At 39.6% G+C, this 24,556-nt stretch overlaps 1 protein-coding gene across 1 annotated transcript; it reads right to left on the bottom strand.

Annotated features, from left to right (window-relative positions):
• Nucleotides 1–3,032: 3,032 nt before the first annotated feature.
• Nucleotides 3,033–22,926, bottom strand: vegfba (vascular endothelial growth factor Ba). Its single transcript, XM_088431044.1, has 8 exons — nucleotides 22,826–22,926; nucleotides 21,751–22,754; nucleotides 16,209–16,457; nucleotides 15,765–15,838; nucleotides 15,167–15,202; nucleotides 12,697–12,756; nucleotides 8,610–8,789; nucleotides 3,033–7,927 (listed from the first exon to the last, which is right to left on the bottom strand). Exons 2-8 carry the CDS (start codon nucleotides 21,826–21,828, stop codon nucleotides 7,906–7,908), a joined length of 699 nt encoding a protein of 232 aa, XP_088287170.1. The 5' UTR covers nucleotides 21,829–22,754; nucleotides 22,826–22,926; the 3' UTR covers nucleotides 3,033–7,905.
• Nucleotides 22,927–24,556: the final 1,630 nt, after the last annotated feature.

Below are 24,556 nucleotides of genomic sequence, written 5' to 3'. Positions count from 1 at the left end.
TAAAAATCCTTCACCAAACAATAAAATAAAAGTGCAATTCGTTATCAAATAAACTAATTAAATAATGACACAATACAAACATTATTAAGTTTCAATGAAGCATTTATTTAATTCGTTTTGGCACTTTCGTTCCTCCATACAGAACTAGTCCAAACAGTTGTGAATGTAAAAAAAAAAAAAAAAAAAAAAAAAAAAAAAAAAAAACTTTCTCAGTCAATCATGGAGGTGGAAAGTGGAATGATTGTTTTGTCATTAATGAAATGTTTTATGAATTAAATATAGAATTAAATAAATAAATGTTTCATTAAATGTATCATTGGACTGACAAGGATAACATTTACAAAATGTAACTACTACTATTCAAGTATTAATTGATCAATTGAACATTCATTTAACTCATTCACTGCCAATGACGGCCATAGACGTCAAAGATCATTTTTAATGCACTGGCCATGAATGAGTTAATTAATGAACCATTTATTCACTAAATAAAACTTTTAATTAATCGAAGACACATTTAATGAAACTGATTTATTTTATTCCATATTTAATGAGTGAAACCCTAATGAAACATGAATTAATCAATGAAAAAAAATCATTATTTAATGACATTTTTTCCTTATTCTTTAACGGCACATTTATTTCTTTAATATTGGCACGTTCGGTCCTCCAATGCATCTTTTATAACTTGGTTATAAAAATAAAATTAGTCTCACATTTTTGACAATTAGCATTACACAAATCCAAAAAACGGACACAGGTCATTTCTTACATCACTTGTGTTTTGTGCAGCCGCTTTGGTGTTAACGCGTCTCTCGGCCCTCTCTCGTTTCCTGTCTGTATTTTTCCACCTTGCGCTCATATTTTGCTTAAAAACCATTTTTTTCTCCCCCTTCCCTGGTTTGTAGCAGCAGCTGTGTTGAAGCAAGTACCCAGCGTCGTTATCTGGCCCGTAAGTGTGTGTTGTCCGATGCTATCAGCGCCGCTCCCGCGTATAAACTTGTGTGTGTGTGTGTGTGAGCTAGCAAAAGAGAGAAATTGAATTTTGTGATGTAACGATAACAGCGAGCAGAAGCTCCGTGCAGCAAACAGGAAGCGTCCGATGTGAGCACAAAAGGACATTTTTTTTTTTTTTTTTGGTAATTGACAGAACAAACTAACAGCATTATCTCCAACACAAACACGGGCCTCATCTGTCACGGTCCATCGAAGGACGTCGACCTTGAGTTCTTGCCGTAGGGCGGCAAGGATGGGAAATGACATTTCGGCATTTTCCCAGATTAAAAAAAAAAAATTAAAAAAACAAACAAATGGTATTCTTCTGCTGTTGCTCAGCCATGTTTCTATAGTTTGACATTTTTTGTTTTGACCCTCGTTTGTAAGGATGTCTGCGGGTCACTTTGACCCGTGACGTGTTTCGTTTCCCAAATGTGTCAAGAATGCTTGAAATCCGAAATTCAATACCTTGATTTTTCATTGTGTTGATTTCTCAGGAAGAGCAATAACGTCTCCGGGTCGATACGACCCGGAGATGTGTCCAATTATGCAAAGGTGTCAGAAACTTCTTCTGTTGTTGCTCAGCCATTTTTCTACCATTTTAGACCAGTGGTTTTCAACCTTTTTTACATTTTTCGTTTGTCAGGAACTGAAGTAAAGTCCCTGGGTCATTTTGACCCGTGGCATGTTTAGTAATCCAAATGTGTCAGAAATGCACAAAATCCAAAATTCAATACTTGGTTTTAGCAGTATGTTTTGTTAATTTCTCAGGAACAGCAATAATGTCTTCGGGTCAAGTTGACCCGAGGACGTGTCCAATTATGCAAAACTGTCAGAATTAATTTTCTTCTGTGTGTATTCCCACCGACTAACAAATCTTGTGGGTTCTTCTGCTGTCACTCAGTTACTTTCCTACAGTTTTATAACAGTACATAGTTTTAAAATGCATTATAGGGTACGATAATGGCGCAAGAGTGTGAAATAAAGAAGATGCGGAGACTTCTTTTCGCCGTCGGGTGACGCATGACTCACTCTGTCCCTTTGCCTCTCCGTCTGGCTCATCTAGCAGCTAAATTTAGTACTGGAAAGATGATGTCCTTCGACGCAGACGCACGCAGGTGGCGGCTTGCCAGCGGCGCTCCTTTACCTCACTCGTCTACTTCATCGTTCGCAAGGAGAACAACAACATTGCAAAATGGCCGCAAATGGACACAAGCAAAATTGTCCAACTTCATTTGGATAAGGCCTATCTGTGTGTGTGTGTATATATATATATATATATATATATATATATATATATATATATATATATATATATATATATATATATATATATATATATATATAATAATTTAATATAAATTAAACAACAAAATAAAAAAAAATATATACAAAATTGTCCAACTTCATTTGGATAAGGCCTATCTGTGGATATATATATATATATATATATATATATATATATATATATATATATATATATATATATATATATATATATACACTTGCATAGTTGCACTATATTATATTGTTTTGTTTCAGTAATTAAGAAAAAAAAGGTAGCAAAATACAGCTGTGGTGGCCATTTTGTCGCTTGAGAATGACATCACAACTGTGGAGGACTCAGGTTTTGGTCATGTGACGTTCACAAGCTGAGCCCTGATTGGTTGTTACCTGTGCTCTGATTAACTGTGATGTTTTGCTGCATTCCAGGAAGCTGGGAAGTTGGAATTATCCCATTAGCGAACAACGAATACAAGCAAAATTGTCCAATATATATATATATATATATATATATATATATATATATATATATATATATATATATATATATATATATATTAACCAAATGAAGTTGGACAATTTTGCTTGTGTCCATTTTGTCCTCCAGCAGCTTGTGACAGATAAGACGGGGAACAATATTGTGTCTGAAAACACACACGCAGAATTTTCTGTCAGCAAGCGGCAGGGTGAAGATGTCACGAAAATAATCCTGTTTGCCTTCCATTAGCGTAAAAGCAGACAAACGCCAGCGCTTCGTATGAAAAATAAGACGTTTCCTTTAATAACATCTGTAACATGATGCCTGTATGACGTCCGATACATAATGATGTCGTACACTCGTATGAGGACACCGACTGGATTATTTCCGCTAATAGGACATACGTTTGTGTTGTTTTTCTAGCGGGACGCCATTCAAAGGGCACAAGTGGTGTAGCAGCAAAAAATTGTCGTCCAGGCTACAGTCGTACAACGCGTCTGCAGCCGCAGTCACAACACATATTAGACATGGCAGAAAAAGCAGGGCTTCTCAAACTGCGGTCTACGGGCCGGTCAGGGTCTGCGAGCGGTCGCTTGGGGGTCCGCACATTTTTTTTGAATATATATATATATATATATATATATATATATATATATATATATATATATATATATATATATATATATATATATATATGTTGTCAAAAAATACCAAATAATCAAAAAGTAATCATTTACTTGAGGTACTAAAGCATTGAAGTTAAATCAACGATTCCATTCTCTAAGTACTTCACTGTAAATAATCGATTACCCTTGTGCTAGCTTACCTAAAGTAATCCATTATTCAAGCAGCTTACTGGAAGTACTAAAGTAATGGATTGCTTTCGAGGTAGTAATTGATTACTTTAGGTACCAAGGTACTAATTGGTAACTTTAGGGAGCAAGGTATGAAAGTAAGTAATCAATTACTCTGAAAATGAAGTACTAAAGTACTCGATTAATCAATCTTTCAAGTACTAAATGAGTATGAGAAAAAATGAGTATGAGAAGTAATCAATTACCTGAGGTACTAAAGTAATGAAGTACTTACTTAGTAATCAATTACTTGAGGTACTACAGTACTATAATAATCAAGTTACTTTAGTATTACCTAAAGTTAGCACTTAATCAAATTACTCTTCCTATATTAAGTACCAAAGTAAACAATTACTTTTAGCCAAACCTGGGATTGAATGTCTGCACGCTTAACTCATTCAATCCCAATGACGTATTTTTACGTTTTTTACGTCCAGACATTATTGCCAAGTAATTATCGTAACTGATTAAGTAATTAAGTACTGATCGATTAGGTAATAATGTAGTCACCTATTACTACATTATTTATTACCATATTCACTTAGTGCCAGCCATTTTTAGAACCCAGTAAAAAGAAAAAAAAAAACAAAAACGTAAAAATATGTCCTTGGGATCAAACGAGTGAAAAAAAACAAACGAAGAAGTACGTCTTTGGGATCGAATGAGTTAAGAAGCATTTTCCGCTACCTGCAGAAACCGCGTTGGAAATTCCCACAGCCCCGTTTGAGAAGCGCTGCCGTTCGGATGTCAAGAGGTTACAAAAGGTCGTTTACGCCGAGTAAGCTTAGCGGCTACACAATTATGACAAAGGGATTTTGAGCGCACACAAATGCGGACATTTGGAGAAAATATCCAGCAAAGGCGCTGGGATTTTGTCTTTAAATAAGATGATATGAAAAAACGGCGAACTGGAAATGGCTTACCCTGGCTGGCGTTCCTGAGAGCGTCTCCTTCCACTGGAATGTTTTTGTTGTGTGCGGTTTTCTGCAAGGATAGCATTTACCGCCTACAAAATGTGCTTTTTGCAACGTTGCCAATCCGGATGCAAAAAATAAAAAAAAAATAAAAAAACAAAGATCACAAGAGCCTGAATGAGTTTGTTGGCGCAAACGAGTAAGTAAGGGATTATTTTATTTTGGGGCAAAAAAAACTAAAAAGTAGCTCACTATTTTGCTAGTTAGCGTAAGTGTGATTTTGTGTATTTGGTGCAGTTGTGTTCAGTGATTACCGTAATTCCTCAAATATAGGACACACCTGTGTTGTAAGGATGGTATTTTCCATGTTAGCGTGTATAGGACGCAACCGACACTTTGGCGATCATTTAAAAACTAGCAAAACAGAATAAATCTCCTAAATTATTCATATTTTCCTGCGTTCATATCTGTAAGTTATATATTTGCTGCGCCTTAGCCTAAGTGTGTGTCAGATTTCCCACATTGTGAGAGGTCATTGAATGCGGCGCCCGTGTAATGCTCAAGCGGTTGCTTTTCGTGATACAGTTTATTTTGAGATAAATACTCAAAGTTTCAGATTTCCCACATTGTGAGTGGTCAGTGAACGCAGCGCCAGAGTAAAAATGTAATGCGCTCAAAGCAGTTGTATTTCCTTTTCCTCGCCACGCAACTCGAGTTTATTTTGCCATGAATGCCTGAAGTTTCAGATTTCCCGCATTGTGAGCGGTCAGTGAATGCCTTGCTAGTGTAACGTTGAACGCACTCCATGCAGTTGTTTTTCCTTTTCCTCGCGATGCAGCTCGAGTTTATTTTGCCATAAATACTCAAAGTTTCAGATTTCCCACATTGTGAGTGGTCAGCGAACGCAGCGCCAGTGTAAAAATGTAATGCTCTCAAAGCAGTTATATTTCCTTTTCCTCGCCACGCAACTCGAGTTTATTTTGCCATAAATGTCTGAAAAATCCGATTTCCCACATTGTGAGCGGTCAGTGAATGCCTCGCTAGTGTAACGTTGAACGCACTCCATGCAGTTGTTTTTCCTTTTCCTCGTGATGCAGCTCGAGTTGATGTTGCAAGAAATGCACAAAGTTTCAGATTCACCACATTGTGAGCGGTCAGTGAATGCAGCGCCAGTGTAACATTAAATGCACCCCAAGCAATTGTTTTTCCTTTTCCTCGTGACGCATCTCGAGCTTACATTGCGATAAATACAAAGTTTCAGATTTCCTACATTGTTAGCGGTCAGTGGAAATTATTATAGTCATTATACATGAATAATTATAGTTATTTTTTCTAGGATGCACCCATATTTTAGGCCTTGATTTTTGTCTATTATTTGTGGGATTACGGTAGTTTCTTCATGGATGATATCAGGCTGATATCCAATGAAAGTATCAGATTGGGACACCCTTAGCGGTTGCAGTTTTGGTTGGTCACGAGACTACGGCTCTGGCTTTTGATTGGTCACATTAATTCGGCTCCAGATTCTGGCTTGTGCCGTGAATATGATTCCGTCTTTGTCACATTAGGGCCTCTTTTGTCCTTCTTGTACCGAAAAAAAAAAAAAAAAGACCCTGAACGGCATTCTGCTAAACCCAAATCAAGTCACGTTCTCGCCTTTTCTTTTCAGTTTTTTTTTTCGCGAGCGCGATTAACTCGTTTTAATGTATAGCGATTACGCCTGTTTTGTGGTTTGTGTGGCTCCATTTGGTCTCAATACATTTGGCCACCCGCTGTGACTCTTTATGCAAACGGATTACGGGACGAACACAAGGAGACATTCAAGACACGTGGGAAAACGATAATACCGCGTAAAATCCAGGCTTGTGTAAAAATAACGTGTGGAATATACAGAAAAATGAAAATAAACAGCTTATTGCCGCCTGAATTCGTTTTACATTGCGTGTGTGTGTGCTCTTCATACTGCTGCTTTAACTGGGAAAGTGTGTGCATGTGTGTGTGTGCACTCTTGTTTTTGAGACATTGTAGGGACTAAATTCAGGTTTTAAAGTATTTGTGGGGACCTCTTGCAATTGTGGGGACTAGATTTGGGTTTTGGTGGAGTTTAGTCTAAGTGTTAGGATTAGGCAATATGTGATGTCAAGATTCGGGTTAGAGGTCAGGAAATGCATTATGCCAATAGAATGTCCCCACTACAACCTAAAACCCCGTTTGTGTATGTGTGTGTTGACCCCTGTTTTGTTTTTTTTGCACGTCGTGGAGACCAAATTCGGGTTTTACTGTCCTTGTAGGAATGTTTTGTACTTGTGGGTGGATTTTACAAATTCAGACCTTTGTTGAGAGTCAATACTGGCTTTTAGAGTATAAATATCAATTGGATTTTGGTTGAGATTAGCATAAGGGTTAGGGAATGCCTAGGAAATGCATTACGTCAATGGGATGTCCCCACTACGACAACGAAAAAAAAATAACCCTTGTGTTCATGTGTGCATGTAAGAGTGCGTCTTGGTTTTTGCTGCATGGTGTGGACCAAAGCGAGTTTTACTGTCCTTGTGAGGACCTCTTGGACTTATAGGGGCAATTTCGGCAGATTTACAAGTTGAGACCTCTTTTTGAGGGTCAAGTTAGGGGCTAGGAAAATGCACCACGTCAATGACGTCATGTCCCCACTATGACAGACCCTCCCCACCGTGTGTGTGTGTGCGTGTGTGCGTGCAAAGCAGTGGACAGACGCCAGAGCTCATTATTGTCATTCTTGTCAGCGGCTAAACGCCGGCAGGCAAAGGCAGGGCCAAAAGCGCCCGCTTTCAATCCGACGCAAAAGACAAGAGACAAAAGGGTCCAAATTAAAACAAACGCTGCAAAAGGCTGGCCCGTGCTCATGTGCTTTTGGAGCGGGGAGGGGGGGGACCAACCCATCTGGGCTCTTTCAGAGCCAGACCACACAGATACATTCAGCACCACTACAAGTCCACATGCATGTGTGTATGCATGTCTGAGTGTGTTTGCACCTTTTTTTTTTCTTTCATTTAATCCTCCACACAAGCGCTGTCCCCGACGTGAACCCGGAGAAATCCGTTTCTGTGTTCCGAGGGGTCCGCTTCATCCGCCAGAGTCCCGACGGTGTCCGAGCGAGCGCAAAGACAGAGTCCGCCGGGAAACGCTTATCCATGAAATCATAAATCGGCGCCGAGGTGTTTAGTGACTGGACGCGTTTTGTACTGTACATGTGGACACACACACACACACACACACGATGTACACGTAGAGTGCTACAGTGGCGGCTTAACTCGGAAAAAAAGCTAGTATAGGCTGTGTGCTAATAATACTTCCTTTGGGCGGGTTTGGGTGGACGGGACGAGGTGAGACGGGGGACGCGTCAAGTCCTCATGGCGTCACACCTGAAAGCAAACGCATGAGAACAACATCAAATCTGAGGTGGAAAATTCTTTTCTCTATTGGTTTGCTTTAGGGGTAGCTGAGTACCGATACCACGTATTGGTATCGGGTTGATACCTGACCTTATTTCATGATATTGACGACGGAAGCGATTTACGTTCACAAGAAGACTAGAAAATTGAACATTTATTTATTTTATTTATTTTTTAGGGTTGGGAAATATTGTGTTATCTAAAGACCCGATATCGGTAATTGGTGTCAGTCTCGGTGACTTTGCAAAATTTGCAAGCTCAAACTGATATTGTTTGGGAAAAAAAAGTGTCGATGTTTAATACCATTTGTTCAAAGCGATACCAGTAGTCCTAATTTCTGATATGAAGTACTAACACCACTTTTGACACATAGAATTACTAATCAAATTTATAAAAAAAATAATGAAAAAACATTTATTTATCCCAAATAAGCATCTTTCCCTAAAATTTCACGAAATCAAAGGTGATTTCCGATTTTAAATTCAAGAAATATCAAGTTGATATCAATACCTGGTATTGGTCCTCACCAATCCCCTATTCAAATTTGTGTTATTGTGTTATGTTTCTTACTAATTTTTTTCCCAACTGTGATGCAACAGTGGGGCTAATTTACATAATCCCGCCCCCCTCCAGAATTAGCAAAATCGTTGACCTGCAGCGACGAGGGTCCAGTCTGCGGTGTTTTCTGTGGCAGCTCTCGGCGGTCATTCTGCAGAGGCAGCGACATGACGCCGCGTCCAACGTCCACTTCCTGCCTCGGCACGGCCCGCAAGACGGCCGCAAGGTCGGCGGAGGGGGCGGGCCGCTGGGGGGAGAGGACAAAACTGGGGTCCTGGGGGAGGACAAATGACATTTGTCCGATTAGTAAGTCCATGGGAGAAGATGGCTAAGCACATTTGGAGTTATTGATATCATGGAATCCATACAAGTGCTGTATCAATAAAGAAAAGAGAATTAGGGCCAGGATTCTCACTTTGAATTCAAAATTCTCACTTTATTCTCAGAATTCTGCTGACTTGAGTTTTTGTTTGGGCCCATTCTGACCTTGTTTCTCAGGTTTCTAATTTTAAAGTGAGAATTCTGACTTGGAACGTGAGAATTTGGACTATACTCTCAATTTAGAATTTTATTTTCGGGATTCTGATTCTCAATCTAACGTCAGAATTCTGACTTTATTTTCAGAATTTTTACTATATCTACTATCGGAATTTAGAGGGAGGATTCCGATTCTCACTTCAAAGTCAGATTTCTGACTTGAGTGAGAATCTGAATTCTCATTTTAAAGTGTGAGTTCTGACTTCATTTTCAGAATTTTGACCCCTCAAAATTCTGACTTCAATGTGAGAGTTCTGACTCGAAGAACTGACTTTTAAGTCTTTGTTTTCAGAATTCTGACTTAATGCTCAAAATGATCACGTCACTCCGAATTCTGACTTGAGCGAGAATCGGAATTCTCGTTTTAAAGTGAGAATTCTGACTTCATTTTCAGAATTTTGACCCTTCAGAATTCTGACTTGAAAGTCAGAATTCCCTCTTCATTTTCAGAATTCTGCCTTAACGCTCAGAATGATCACGCCACTCCGAATTCTGACTTGAGCGAGAATCGGATTTCTCGTTTTAAAGTGAGAATACTGACTTCATTTTCAGAATTTTGACCCTTCAGAATTCGGACTTTCAAGTCAGAATTCCCTCTTCATTTTCAGAATTCTGCCTTAACGCTCAGAATGATCACGCCACTCCGAATTCTGACCTGAGCGAGAATCGGAATTCTCGTTTTAAAGTGAGAATTCTGACTTTGTTTTCAGAATTCCCACACCTCACAATTCTGACTCCAACGTAAGAGTTCCGACTCGAAACTCTGACTTGAAAGGCCGCCTTTCTTTTCTGAAATTTTTCACTTTATTCTCAGAATTCCTCCCCGGCGGAAAAGCGTCTCCATTTTGCGTCTTCCCGAGGGGCCGTCCGCTAATGAAGATACTCAATGGGGCATCTTTGTCCAGCTTAGCCACGCCTGGCGCTGGCACGCACAGACAAGATGGCATTGGGGAGCAAATTACGCTCATTTCACCCCTGCGAGAGCTGGAATAAAGCCCCGCTCGGGGTGATGGATGGCTTATGAGGGGACATCACACCCAAGGGCCCGCCTCCCATTCCGACCCCCCCGGGGGGCCCGGATATGACTGACGGCCAAAAGGTGCGCTCATTCTTCGCGAGATTCCGTCATGGGAATCACGCGGCTAAACACACATGTCAATCTGGCGCCACAAGCTTTTGATTGTACTCGGTGTCGGGCCGCGGGCTTCCCACACACGCTTGTCCCCCCCCCCCCCCCCCCGACTGCCCCCCCCCCCCCCCCCCCCCGACTGCTATCGCGCGTCCAGTCGCTAAAGGCGCAGACCAAACACGCTCGTGTGTTTATACTCTGAAAAAATCCATGAGGGTGAAACAAGCCGCCCGCTGAAGTGAAGACTAGCCACTGATTTTTAAAAAAAAATTTTTTCACTTGGCGCTTCTCACAGTTTTGCCGCAGATTTGCTGTCTTGCTTCCAAGTCGCTCCTACTTGGATGTTTTTCGTACACTTTGTTTTCTGTCTGTGTTCTAGAGCTGCCAAAATTGAATCGGCGACTCAACTTCAACTTTTGAACAATTGCACTCTGTGAAAGTATGATTTTAATTCTATAAATTGTTTTTTATTTATAGTTTTCATGTATTTATGTATTTGATCGTATTATTTATTTTAAATTGTTTTTTAAAATTTTATAAATATGTTTTTAATAATAAATAAAATAGAATATATATTTTCACATATACATAATATTATTATATACTATATATATCTGTATATATATCATATAATATACAGTACATGTATTATTTAGGACTGTATACAGCATTATATTTAATAATATATATTTTTATAATACATACTATATAAAAAATGTTTAAGTAGTAGTAAGAACATTTGACTTTTCATCTGTATAGGCCGCACCAGACTATAAGCTGCAGGTTGTAGCATCAAAAAGATGGCATATAAAAGTTTATTTATTTATCTTTTTAAATATGCTTTCAAGCATATCTCCTCATTCCAAAATTTTGATTTTTTTTTCTTCAAAATTGACACCGCATAAAACACCCTAACATTTATTTTCTGGTTTGTTTAATAGAATTACTTGTTATGATTTAACAGAAACATCATCACTCTTTTTCAAGAGGACTATAGAATATCTAAAAAATAAATCAATAAAAATTGTAATGTCATTTTTACTTTAATTTTTTTTAATTAAAAATAATGTTTAAAGGTGGAATGAGGATATGAGCCATTTCTAATTTTCCCAACAATCGTTCGACGATCGAAAATAATTCATTCGCTTATCGATTAGCTGTCAAGTTACGATTAGCTGGAAAAATAAGCATTTTCAGCTAGCATTTCTTGTCTCGCGTGTTGTCAATTTTCCTTCCGCCGCGCAGGGAAAACAAATAATCTCGAGTGGAATCAATAAGACAAATATGGTCCTCCCGTTCTTTCTTGTCCTCCTATGCACCGGCCAGGGTGCTGCGGAGTGTTAAACGTCGGCCACAAAGGCGCATTCTGTTCATCCCGACTGTATGCTGGCCACCACAAAGATCTCTTTGAGTGGCCAGGATCACACGGAGGTGAGTGAACTTATGTGCGCCATTGTGTGCGGGTGTGTGTGTCAGACCTTGACTAATGCGGCTGTAAAAGAAATTGTCCAAATAACTGTGTCAAATAACGAAGACCAGATAACCCCCTCGTCCAAACACACGCAAAGGGGGATCTGCCCGAAATATATTTGGATTTCAATGGCATGCTAGCACGCGAGACGCCGGGCTAGCGGTTAGCGTGTCTGACTCGCGCATTCTTCGGGTCCGGCTTCCGTTCTTGAGAAATCTGATGACGCAGGTACGTTTTTTTTCCAATCGCTGTGATTTAACCCTTGTGCGGTGTTTTGTCCACTCCTATGATCTTTACAACAAAGACATCAAAGGGAAAGCATTGAAAAAAAGACACAGGGAGCTGAAATTTCACCCACACTACCAAGGGTGTCCCATTGTCAGTTGGGGCTCAGCGGCCAGTGCCTGTTGCACTTAACAGCAGCTCATGTTAGCTGAGGTTGTTGTGACATTATTTTCAATAAAAGAAGCGAGCAAACTGAATCGACGCCCGAGTCCATTCTCGTTCACACACGGAAAGGAATTCTGTTTGACTCATTTATGAATCCTGGTCTTTTGGCTCGTACCCGCAATCATAAACACGAATGTAGCGCATCTTTGTGTATTTATGGCAAAATGTAGTCAAGCTGCGTCGAGAGGAAAAACAATTGCTCGGAGTGCATTCAACGTTTCACTGGTGCTGTGTTCACGACCACTCACAATGTGGTAAATATGAAACTTCCAATATTTATGGCAGAATAAAGTCAAGGTGCGTTGCGAGGAAAAGGAAAAACAACTGCTTGGAGCACATTTAACTTTACACTGGTGCTGCATTCACTGACTGCTCACAATGTGGGAAATCTAAGACCTTGGGTATTTATGGCAAAATAAACTCAAGCAGAAAGAAAATGGAAAAACAACTGCTTGGAGCGCATTCAATGTTACACTGGCGCTGCATTTACTGAGCGCTCACAATGCCCTGTGATTGGCTAGCAAGCGGACAAAATAGACCCCGCCCCTTGCAGCTCCAGGGCTAGTGCTACAGAAAATGGATGTTTGAACCTACGCATTTTGGACGTCTCCAACTGTTTTCCTTCCTCTGCCTTTTTTCTTCACTGTGGTTGGCCTGAAAATGATAAGAAGATTAAAAAATGTTTATTTTCTTTAAGAAATTGTATGCATGGTAATTAATTATTAAACTTGACTCTGAAGAATAATACCTAAAATACATGGATCTTAACTCATTCACTGCCATTGACGGCTATAGACGTCATTGATTTTAGTACACAGTAACTTAAAATAATCAATAATACAACATTGTAGTAATTAATTCATTAAACTTAGCAACTGCTTTTGGTGCTTCTTACTTAAGTCATTACAAGAAAAAAAAACTGCAATAAATCAAGGATGTTTGTTAATAAAGATGAGATGAATTAGTATTTTTTCCCATTAGTAACAATGTGTATCATCAAACCAGCTTCTAATTTTTTCAAATAGCATTACGGGGACATTTTGAAACGGATTTAAAACTTATGCCGGGGCCAGAAAAAAACAAATTGCGGGCCGCAAATCGACCCGGGCCGCAGTATGGACACCGCTCACTTAATTCCCTTGGAAGCAGCCATCTTTAGAACCTCTTTTAAGTTTTATTATTTTGTCACGTTTGAATACAATAATGGACTTATTCTCACTCTTTTTTTTTGAACACTTGTATGAATGTTTGGCATAATAAAAGGGCAGCGCCTTGAAAACGACCTCATTAAACAACCCGGCCGGCCGTCATGGGGCTCCTAACGTCCCGCGTTGTTTTGGTGTCCCCGATAGACGGCGGGGACGAGGACGGATGCGTGACTGCGCGCCATCATTGCCCGTGTGTGTACGCATATGGCGGGCCAGATAAAATCACCACTATGGTGACAACAGGATGCGGGCGGCCCCAGGGGATGCCGGGTAGGAAGGAGTCACACAGATGCTAACTCAATAAGGGACATTACACATGGGGACCCATTTTTAAACATGTGTAGAACTTCTACTTTTTTTTTTTGGTTATGTATGACATGGTGCAGGTTAGTGTAGAGCAAAAACACCCATGCACATAAAACCTTACTGAGTCATTAAACAAATGTATACACGCATACAGAACACACTAATACGCGGGGACTCTGTATTTACATCCGTATCCAAACAGGAAGCCGGACATATAAATATGACGGTCCTTTTGGGCAGCAGCCTGTTTCTGAATCTAAACACGCTTGGCTCCTCGCGCAAGGATTGCGTTCATATGATTCGACCGCTTATATTTCGAAACGCTCAAAATTATTCATAGCTATTGTTACCAATTGAGTGGTACTTCTACTTTCGAAATTATTTGGTTCCGGGAGTAAATTCGCGATGAGAATCTTTCCTAAGTAGAGCCGCTTTTTACATGTAAATAGCCTAATCGGTTCCAAGTCCCCAAAAATGATCATTTTAATGAATAATATTAACTCCTGGGGGAAATTTGGACCCAATTTGGGCGTTTTGATATTTCTATACTACTGTAACAGGGAAAAGCATAGAAAAAATACACTAGGAGAATAAAATGTTGCATGGATTGTCAAAACATTTCCAATATGCCACAGTGCCATCCCTTCTACAAAAAGTACACCCTATAGGTGTCCAATTTAGCCCATGTCGGGCTCATTTACTGCCATTCAAAATTGCAAATATTCTCCATTTTGGACCTATTGAAAAGCTGACATTATAGCATGCATTTCCTCCAATTTTTGTATTAATCCTTTCAACGGCAACTCGCAAAGGGGGCCACCGGGTGGCGCTAGCGGCCAACTTATGACATTTGCAAACCTTTGAATGATTTCGATGATTGGCTTAGCCTGGACAATCATAGTGCAAAAGTCTTCAATAATACTCCAGTTATGACATAATAAATATTCCGATTTCAATTTCATAGATATATAAATATACAGCATAGTTACTTTTGACTTTTGTTATTGTCACATTTTTAATTTTTTTGCACATAAAGGTACGCTCCCCCGCCCAAAAAAAACATATATGTATTTATAGGGCTGATGCCAGTGAGCATTTTGAAGTGTTGAAAGTAAATATATATTTATAGTTGACGATGTTATGACCCTTTCAAAGTCAGCCCAAGTTGGGTGATAATAAGGCCGGGCGAGATGATAAAAACGCATCAAAAACATTAACAAATAAATATTAGAATTACATTTGTGCATAATAATCCAAATATATCATGCAAAGAATAATACAAAACGTTCCTAAACCCTTTTAATGATTCATACGAATTATAGCGGTTGACAATAAGAATGCAGTTCACTTGTTTGCCTTGGGAGGGTGCTAATGTGTTAGTGATGATGGGGTGGAACAGATTTTTTTAATTTTTTAATTTTTTTTTCTTTGTGAAGGGGGACTTGGCTACAAAAACAATTGAGAAACACTGGATGAGGTCATAAAAGTTTGAGTAGTTGTGTGGTGCCATGTTGATGATTCCATGAAACAATGAAAAAAAATAACCATACCTTGTAGTAGGTGTGATCTGGAGCTGTCCTTTTAACCTGCAAATAGATATCATGTAGTTTATGGCCTTAAATATGGATTCAGCATTGTGGTAGTCTCAAGGACATATTTTTAATTTTCAATCCCATATTCAATATATTTTTCAGACAGTCCTTGGCTAAGGGAGTGTCTGATGATCGACGCTGCTAAATGAATGAAACCCTAAAGTAATCGATGACTTTATGTTGGTTGTTCCTAAAGTAATCGATTACTTTTTAGTTGAAAATATTTCTTACTTTAGTATTTATTGAACATTATTTTTGGTACTAAAGTAATCACTTAAGGTAATTAAGTAATCAAATACTTTAGGCAATAAGTACTATAGAATAAAGTAAATACTTTAGCTTTTAAGTACCGAAAGTAATTGACTACATTTGTACTTTGTACTTTAAAATTCACAAACCATTTTTAGATCTTTCCTGAGCCAAAGAGTTGAAAAAAATGAATAAATGGTATTGAATGTTTTGCATTTATATTAAAAAAAAACAACGTAAAACTGTGTCTCCTGTAAATGAAAGACCGACCAAAAAAAAATGACTTATGTGCATGTGTGTTTCTCACCTGCACTCACACTGGCTGTGTTCCACAAAAGTCAACTGAGTGAGCTCATGTTTCATAAAGGAAGTCCTCATCAGCTACACACACAAAAAACACACGCGTGAAGGCCAACTTTCCTTTTCACAACACGGATGTGTTGATTGTGGATGACCGAAAGTGTCAAAATTAAATAAATAAATGCACACTTAAATAATTGAATAAGTGTCATTCATTCATTCATTAAATTACCACTAAGTAGATGCAAAAAAATTACAAAAATAAATTAAAAATTAAAACAATTAATTAAAAATTAACTAATCAATTTATTAAAAAAAAATTTTGAATGAAACTTTGATTTATTTAATTCTACACTTATATCATTGATAAAAAAAATAATGAAAGAACTATTTAATTAAACAGAGACAATTTTAGTTTGTTTTAACGGGATTCAATTTGGCAGTCGATTACCTCCATGGCGACGACGCGCGTGAGCGAGGGCACGCACTCCATGGCCTCGTCGGCGCAGCAGCCGCCGCATCTCCTCAGCGCCACGCAGGAGGGCACGAAGAGGTGATGCGTCTCCCCCGGCGACTCCCGCCAGACCTCCACCAAGGTTTCTCGGGGCTCGCAGCCGCTGCGGGAGTACACCTCCAACCAGCGGCGCACTTCTCGGCCTTCTCTGGATTTGGACGGGTCGGCGGGACGCCAGTGAGCTAGCTGGTGTGAGGGGTGGAGATAAAAAAAAGGCCGAGTTGACTTCTTGAGGAGGGAAATGAAAGTAAACAAGAAATAAAAGTAAACAAGTGAGATTATGCGGTTGCATAAGTGTGCACACCCACTTCTTCCACGTCAATCTCACGGTATTTTAGCCAATGATTGGCACACTCCTTGCAGTGTGAGAACTTGAACTTGGGCATCTTGTCAGGATCTGGGTGAAATTTCAGCTCCCTAGTGCCTTCTTTTTGCTTTCCCTTTGATGTAAAATGACTTGATGCAATTTGTGCACTATTTTGTCCAAGCCTTTCATCCATCAAATGCATTTCACATCCAAGGTAGAGCACTTAAAGGAAGCATTAGGAAGCCGAAATTTCACCCAAATGCTGACATGTCCAAGATCAAAATGTAGTCACACAGTAGTTCTCACACTCACAGTTTCTTAGCCAATGAATGGCACACTCCTTGCAATGTGAGAACTGAGTGGTTGTGCCATTTTGAACTTTGGCATGTTGTCAGGATCTGGGTGAAATTTCAGCTCCCGAGTGCCTTCTTTTTGCTTTCCCTTTGATGTAAAATGACTTGATGCAATTTGTGCACTATTTTGTCCAAGCCTTTCATCTTTACATCAAATGCATTTCACATCCAAGGTAGAGCACTTAAAGGAAGCATTAGGAAGCCGAAATTTCACCCAAATGCTGACATGTCCAAAGTCAAAATGTAGTCACACAGTAGTTCTCACACTCGCAGTTTTTTAGCCAATGAATGGCACATTCTTTGCGGTGTGAGAACCAAGAGGTTGTGCCATTTTGAACTTGGACATCCTGTCAGGATCTGGGTGAAATTTCAGCTCCCTAGTGCCTCAATGCTTTCCCTTTGAAATGCCTTTGTGTCATTTTTGCACTATTTTGTCCAAGCGTTTCATCTTTGTATCAAATGTAATCAAGAGATTACAAAAATTCAGCTCCATTTCATATTTTACACCCAGAATCATCTCGCCGGCCAGATTAAAGCGGGCCAGAACCGGCCCGCGGGCCGCAGGTTTGCCACCCTCGCTTTAACGCAATGTTTGCCGGCTTTATTCCGCCTCATTCAAAGCCGTCAAGCAGCTAGCACGTTTGAAGCGCCATCGTGTGTACTTCAGGCAACGGCGTGGGCGGGGGTCTTGAAAAGATGAAAAGATTTCCTGTTTGATAGCGCCGCCTTTTTTGCCCCGCGGCCCCTTTTGAGCCCGCCGTAAACGTGTCCATCATTAGACGAGCCGACGTGAGGAAAAACTATTTGCGGTGGAAATTTACGGGAGAGTTGCAGAGTACCTTTGCCCCCTCGGCCGGCCCGCCCGCCCGCCCGCCCACCGCAAAATCTCTCATGAGGAGCAGAGAGTGAGAGTCGGTGCCACTGGGATTAGGAGTTCAAATAGGCAAGATTTTGACATTTTTACAAGGGCACATGCTGCGGCTTGTGTGGCCAAAAGCTCACTCCATTTTTTTTTTTTTCCAATGATGTACCTCCTGTGAAATACAGTTTTTCAGCCAATTACCCCATCGCCAGGGTGGCAACTCCAGGAGTTTAGCAACTCCAGAAGATAGTTCATGTCACATTATCTGTTCAGCTGGAAAATCGCATCACGAATGAAAAAGAGCATGCACATTAAACAATTTATAAATAAGTTGCTTCATGTTCCATTGAATTTGCTCTCAATTTGAAAGGAAAACAATAGTGTTCTTGTCGCTGCAGTCCAAAGCATTGTATTGGTTTGAAACTTAAAGTAAAGGAATATGCTGTATTGCAAAGCAGTCGCAATCACATAATATAGCAACAGGTTGTTTCACGTTCTAATTCATTTGCTCTTAATTTGAAAAGAAAAACCATTTGTGTTCCTGTCGCAGCATTAAAAGAGACTAAAACTTAAACACGACATTAAATGCAATGAAATTGATTTAAGCTTAAAATAAAGGAACACGCTGTATTGCACAGGTGTCACTATTACACAAATTGGCAGCAGTCTTTTACGTTTTAATTCATTTTAAAACTGCAGTGTTCCTGTCACGCAGCATTAAAAAGCGATAAATTTGATTTAAAGAAAATAAAGGAATACACTGTTTTGCAAAGCAGTCATTATCACACACTTTAGCTTGAAGTACCCTCATGTTTCAATTGATTTGCTCTTAAACTAAAAATAAAACTGTTGTCCTGCCACGGCATTAAAAAGTATTAAAATTGATTTGTTGAAAAGATTATTTTCTATATGTACAGACCAGCTAACACACCTAGAGGCAAATTTGGAGTGTTGCATGTTTTTGAAATATGGGAGACCAGAGTACTCAGAGAAAATCCATGCTGGCACGGGGAAAACATGCAAACTCCACACAGGAACCAACCCACTTGCAACTCTGTAAAATATTCATTCATTCTAGTCGCCCTTAACTAAAGAAAACTGAACAAAAAAGGCCCATAGCGCTTTGCTAAGGAGTCACTATAAAATAATTTAGCAAAACCGCATTGTGCCCAATCCGTCTGTGTCACAATGACTTTCATTCACTTTTAAGGATGACAAATTATTAACCTGACACATATTTTCGCATACACGTTTAATGGACCTTAAGGGACCACGATACACGCAAAATACATAAAGTCCAACAACTGTGTATGCGTGTGTGAAAAAAACCAAGGCCACTCATAAGGGAATGTAGACTTTGTTCAGTCTGCCCCTTTTAAACAGTTCCACCCCCTTTTATACACATACACACTTTCAAGAGAGTAAGTCGATATTTCTGCACTTTTCTAACGCATTTATGGCTCGTAAAGCAGGTAAAACTTGCTCATTAATTTTAGCAGTAATATGACAGCACTGTGTAGCGTTATTATTTGTTTTTTTTTTGGGGGGGGGGGGTACTTTTTTTGAGGCTACTACGTCATCAGGGTGACCGTGTCCAAGTACAAACAAACACACATTTGTTGGCACACTCACAATCAGGACCACACTCACTGGTAAAATTTCAGCTGTATAAATGACATTTTTAAAGATTTTTTTCTCCTCTGAAGTTTTTAATTACACATTATTATAAAATAATTATACATTTTAATTCGGAATATTTCAAATGAGTAGTTTTTTTAGTCATTGTTTATGTCTTTACGTATCCTTCTTTGAAAGGTGCGATGTTAATATTATTCTATTAATGTCCACTGTAGTGGACATTGGTTTTTGGTCTCCACCTTTTGACTCAATGGAGGTACACTACTAAGTCCTAGTGTGCTCAGTAGGGGACAAACTGGCTTTTCCAATGACGACAATGATTATTTCTTTGACAAAACTGAAAAAAAATGCGGAATGAGGACAATTTGGCAGTTTATTTTTTTTTTAACTGTTGTATTCTACCGGAAAAGAATTGTTTAAGAAATTGCAGAAGTGTATTAAAAATGTACTTTTGCTTTGGAACAATAACTTTGCATTTGAGCTTGCTTTATGTTGCCTACCATCATATTTTTTATAAAAAGTGTTCCGGGCCATGTCAATAAATGTATTTTTAGGATATGTTGGGGTCCGCTAAAATGCGGACAGCGGGCCGAAAATGGCCCACGAGCCATACTTTGGACACCTCGGAAGTACGAGCAGCAACTAGCGCTGTTAGCATTTTAGCATTCAGGAGCGACATCTTGTACTACTCGATTCATTTTGGCAGTTTGACGTGCATGTTATCGCCATCTACTGGCGATTAAGAGGAACAGCACCAAAGTTCTATGCAAAAAAAACTTTAGCATAAATGCTTAGCAACAAACGCAACTAACTTGGTTGTTAGCATCATTCCTTTATTATATTCCCGTTTTCTACCCCCTTGATTTGTTTTGACATTTTGCATCGTTGATTGTCGCCATTCAAATTGGGATGAAGTCTGCCTAGCAACAAGTGACCGCGATGCCTCAGAAGGACGTTAAAAAAAAAAAAAAAAAAAAATCAAGGCCGGCCGTGTAGCATCCGGCCTCATGAATGAGTAAAACATAGGGCGCTACGGGGTCGGGCCCGGCTCCCAGCGCACCTCGCCGCACTGAGTGTTCCTGATAGACTTCTCCAGACATAAATAAAGAAAACACGTCGTCGGCCTGCTCGCGAGTGTGAGGTGAAGAGGCGTTCGCGTGTTACATTCACGCAGTGGCGATATCCAAAAAGCAAAAAGTACTTTCTGCTACTTCTAAAAAAAAGCATTCAGCAACTCTAGAAGATAGCTCGAGGAACATTCCCGGTTTAACTTCTGACTCATCTGCTGGGAAATTGTGACTACTCATGGTGTTATTTCTAACGCATCTCCTGGGAAATTGTCATTAGTAAAACTGAGCAATACAAAACTATTTAGAAATAAATTGCTGTATATTCCAATTGATTTGCTCTTCATTTGAAAGGAAGCCCCCCGGCCCCCATTTTTATCCAGGCATTAGAAATACATGAGATTAGAACTAACAATAAAGGCATCCATATCACAATTTAGCAATTAGTTTGTTCATGTTCCAATTGATTTGCTCTTCATTCGGAAAGAGAAATGACACACTCTGTCAAGGGCTGAAAAATTATTGGATTAAAATGAACAGTAAAGCAATATAACGTTTTGCAAAGGCATCACTATCACAGTTTCACCATAAGTTGCTTCATGTTCCAATTGATTTGCTCTTGTTGCATTCTTATCACGGCAATAAACACACTTGATTAAAATGTACAGTAAAGGGATATGTTTTGCAAACCATGATCCCAAGTTAGCAATAAGGTCTTTAATGTTCCAATTCATTTGCTCTTAATTTGAAAAGAAACCCGCATTATATACACGTGTGTGTTCAAACAGCCGGATAGACGCGGAGACTGTTTTCGAGACGTATTTTTGACAATTGGCTCGAGAGATACATAGCTATAGACAGATAGATCACACGTGTGATTTGTATTGACAGTTAACTCGATCTGGATTTAGAGCTTGATAGATAGATAGATAGATAGATAGATAGATAGATAGATAGATAGATAGATAGATAGATAGATAGATAGATAGATAGATAGATAGATAGATAGATAGATAGATAGATAGATAGATAGATAGATAGATAGATAGATAGATAGATAGATAGATAGATAGATAGATAGATAGGAGAGCAAAGGTGATAGGTGGTCAGTGACCCGCAGCATGACGACTCGCAGACACACAACGGGAATGAAACATCGCGGTTATCAAGTACGTATAGCACATGCTTGCAAAGACACTTTAGAGGTCAGATGTTGCGCACGCACAAACACACACGCTCACGCATACGTTACCTTGGCGTGGGACGTCGGGATTGTGGTGAGCAGCAGGAATTGAAACATTCCTAGAATAACTTGGAGCATAATCCCCATCGTATGTGCGGGAGTCCTATGGAGTCGGCCAAGTGTAATAATAATAATGATTTGGGATCATTTACATCCGAGGATGTCCTGCGTGTCCCCGTATGCGCGTGTCCTCAGTGACCGAGCAAAAGACGCACCAAAAGCCGGCGTTCACTCTCCAGCCTCCCGGCCGTGCAACGACATCCTCCGAGGTGGCATCTTCATCTTCATCATGTTCTCGTGGATAATTCCATCTCCGGCGTTTCGCCACAAAATGGGAGCGATCATCTACACTTGAGGAAAGTTTGCTTTTTATAAGCGGGCTCGTCTTCTTTCCATGGCAAAACGCTCCTTGTGCGGCGCCAGGAGATGATTAAAAAAAAAATCAATTAAAGAGGATGCTGGCTCGATCGTGCGACTGCATGAAGAGGAGGGGGGCGGGAGGGAGTGGGAAGACGCTGCCGCATATGGCGCTCCAAGCTCGGTCACACTACGTCCGCGCTGTCGCTCCCGCGGAGCACGACGCCGCTCTGAAATCCTCTTCCAAAACAACAATAATGAGAAGAAAAGGGCATGTCCGACACTGGTAGAAGTAGTGAGGTTTGTCCGACCCCCCCCTCCAAAAAAAAAAAAAAAAAAAAAAGGGAGGGAGAATGTGTTAGCAGCAGAACAAGCAGTGTTCATTTGTTATGGGCGCCCAGCTCATTTTCCCCGTTTGCCCTTGAGACGCATGCAGCGGAAGGAGAATTGCAACTTTTTTTCACCCCCCAAAAAACGGGAAGGCGCACTGGATACAGGTGCTGCTGCGGTACGAGTGGCCCCCGCGGCAGGGGAGTTGCATGCACGGGGCCCCTCGCCAAAGGGGAACGCGGCCAGAGTTGCTACAGAGGTCACCTCCTGTCATTCCTTTTTTTTTTTAATCCTGCATTGCTTCAAAGCTGACGTATTTGGGGTACCTAAAGTGCAACAATTCAGTTCAAATATTTAGTTTAAAAAACGCTATGTAAAAAAAAAAAAAAAAACTTACCTTGGTTGTGCAAGAGGGAGGGAGAAGCAGAGTCTCAAATAACACCACGAGAAGTTGCCCTTTTGTTGAAAATTTGCCAGAAAAGTCCCCGTTTGCATCCATGCATATTGATGTTGACATGAGGACAGCGCCGCCCCACCAAAACTGGAGATTTCAACCACCTTTGTGTTTTTGACCAGAGTATGTGAAGGTTCAGAGCCTCAATTTTACCTTTACAGATGAACAGGTTTGAAAATACAGACACAAAAACGATTAGCTCACATTCAAAATTCATATTATTTCGACAGGGTTCCTGCAAGTATCTGCATATCTAATTGAATGCTTTTTAATGCTGTATCAAGAGCAGTATAGATGCCTTTTCAAAATAAGAGACAATTAATTGGAACATGCTAAATTTGAACATGGTTCCTGCAGGTAGCCGTAAATTAAATTGAATGCCGTGAGAAGAACAGTACAGTTGTCTTTTCAAAATAAGAACAGATTAACTAGAACATGAAACAAGCTGTATTGCTAAATTCTAACGGGGTTTCTGCAGGTATCTGCTAATCTAATTATATATTTTTTAAGGCTGTGAGTAGAACATGTCTTATCAAATTAAGAGCAAATTAATTGGAACATGAAGTAACCTATTGCTAAATTTTAACAGGGTTTCTGCGGGTAACCGCTAATATAATTGAATGTATTAAATAGTTTCCGTTGAGAGGCTGAAATTCAAGGATATTGATCATTTTAAAGCTCTAAATAAATAAATACTCGATCATTTAAATCATTATTGATTCATTTGATAATCGATTACTTGAATAATCGATCAACTCATTCAATGCCAGGGACGTATCTTCACGTTTTTTTAAGAGTCTGAACATTAAATCCCACATTCCTAAGTATTAAAGAGATACTTAAATACATTAAGGTAATTAATTTCCAGATACTTAAGTATTAAATCAATATTTAAGTATCTGGGATTGATTGTACGGACTCTTGGAAAAAACGTGAAAATACGTCTCTGGGATTGATCGAGTTAGTTTTGATAGTACAAGTGGGTACGGTTATTAAAATCTAAATTGAAAAGTGACATGGCAATCAAAGTTTGACGTGACCGATACAAAACTTAAATATATTAAGTTATAAACGCTCCACTTTCCTCCCAAGAAAATCAACCGACTATTAAATTGATCATTAACTATATGTTTACGTTATGTTTACAATACTCATTTGAACCATGAAAATTAGCATAAAGTTATTTGCACTGATCATTAATAAAAATGTCAGCTGTTGCCTCTAGTGGCTGCGGCCTGCAATTGCAGATCTAGCCACTAAAAGGCTTTATTGGATCTGAATCCCAAAGCGATTAATGGTGCGATTTATAGGGTCTGGCGTTCATTTGTTTAGCGTGCCAAATAAAAGCCCGCACCATTCTCGCTTTACATCGAGCGGAAGAATCCGATGGTACAAATAAAAGCAGAGCAGCTGGCTTTATGGCTTACTGAAAAGCTTCTCGTTTCATGCTTGGCTGACACCATAATGGGCCCAATCGTCCATTTTCTATAGCGCTTGTTATCTTTCGGGTAGTCGTGAAACAGAGCCAACGTGGATCATTTAGAGCAGCTGTTCTCGACGTATTTAACGGGGTCTTTGCGGGTTATTAGCATATCTAATTGCATGCTTTTTAATGCCGTGACAGGACCAGTATAGCTCTCTTTTCAAATGAAGAACAAATGAATTGGAACATGG

Source organism: Hippichthys cyanospilos, chromosome 13 (genome assembly GCF_059441005.1).
Source record: "Hippichthys cyanospilos isolate Australia breed blue-spotted pipefish chromosome 13, RoL_Hcya_1.0, whole genome shotgun sequence".
NCBI classification, from domain to species: domain Eukaryota; kingdom Metazoa; phylum Chordata; class Actinopteri; order Syngnathiformes; family Syngnathidae; genus Hippichthys; species Hippichthys cyanospilos.
Note: the sequence above shows the minus strand (reverse complement) of the source record. Positions and strands in the feature narration are given on the sequence as shown.

Bases quoted from the DNA above. Each gene is read 5' to 3' on its own strand.
- vegfba (XM_088431044.1), bottom strand. From the start codon at position 21,828: ATGGGGATTATGCTCCAAGTTATTCTAGGAATGTTTCAATTCCTGCTG. The intron at 16,458-21,750 runs GTAACGTATGCG...CCCTCACACCAG, and splicing joins TCCCGACGTCCCACGCCAAG to CTAGCTCACTGGCGTCCCGC. The intron at 15,839-16,208 runs GTAATCGACTGC...TTGTGTGTGTAG, and splicing joins CGCGCGTCGTCGCCATGGAG to CTGATGAGGACTTCCTTTAT.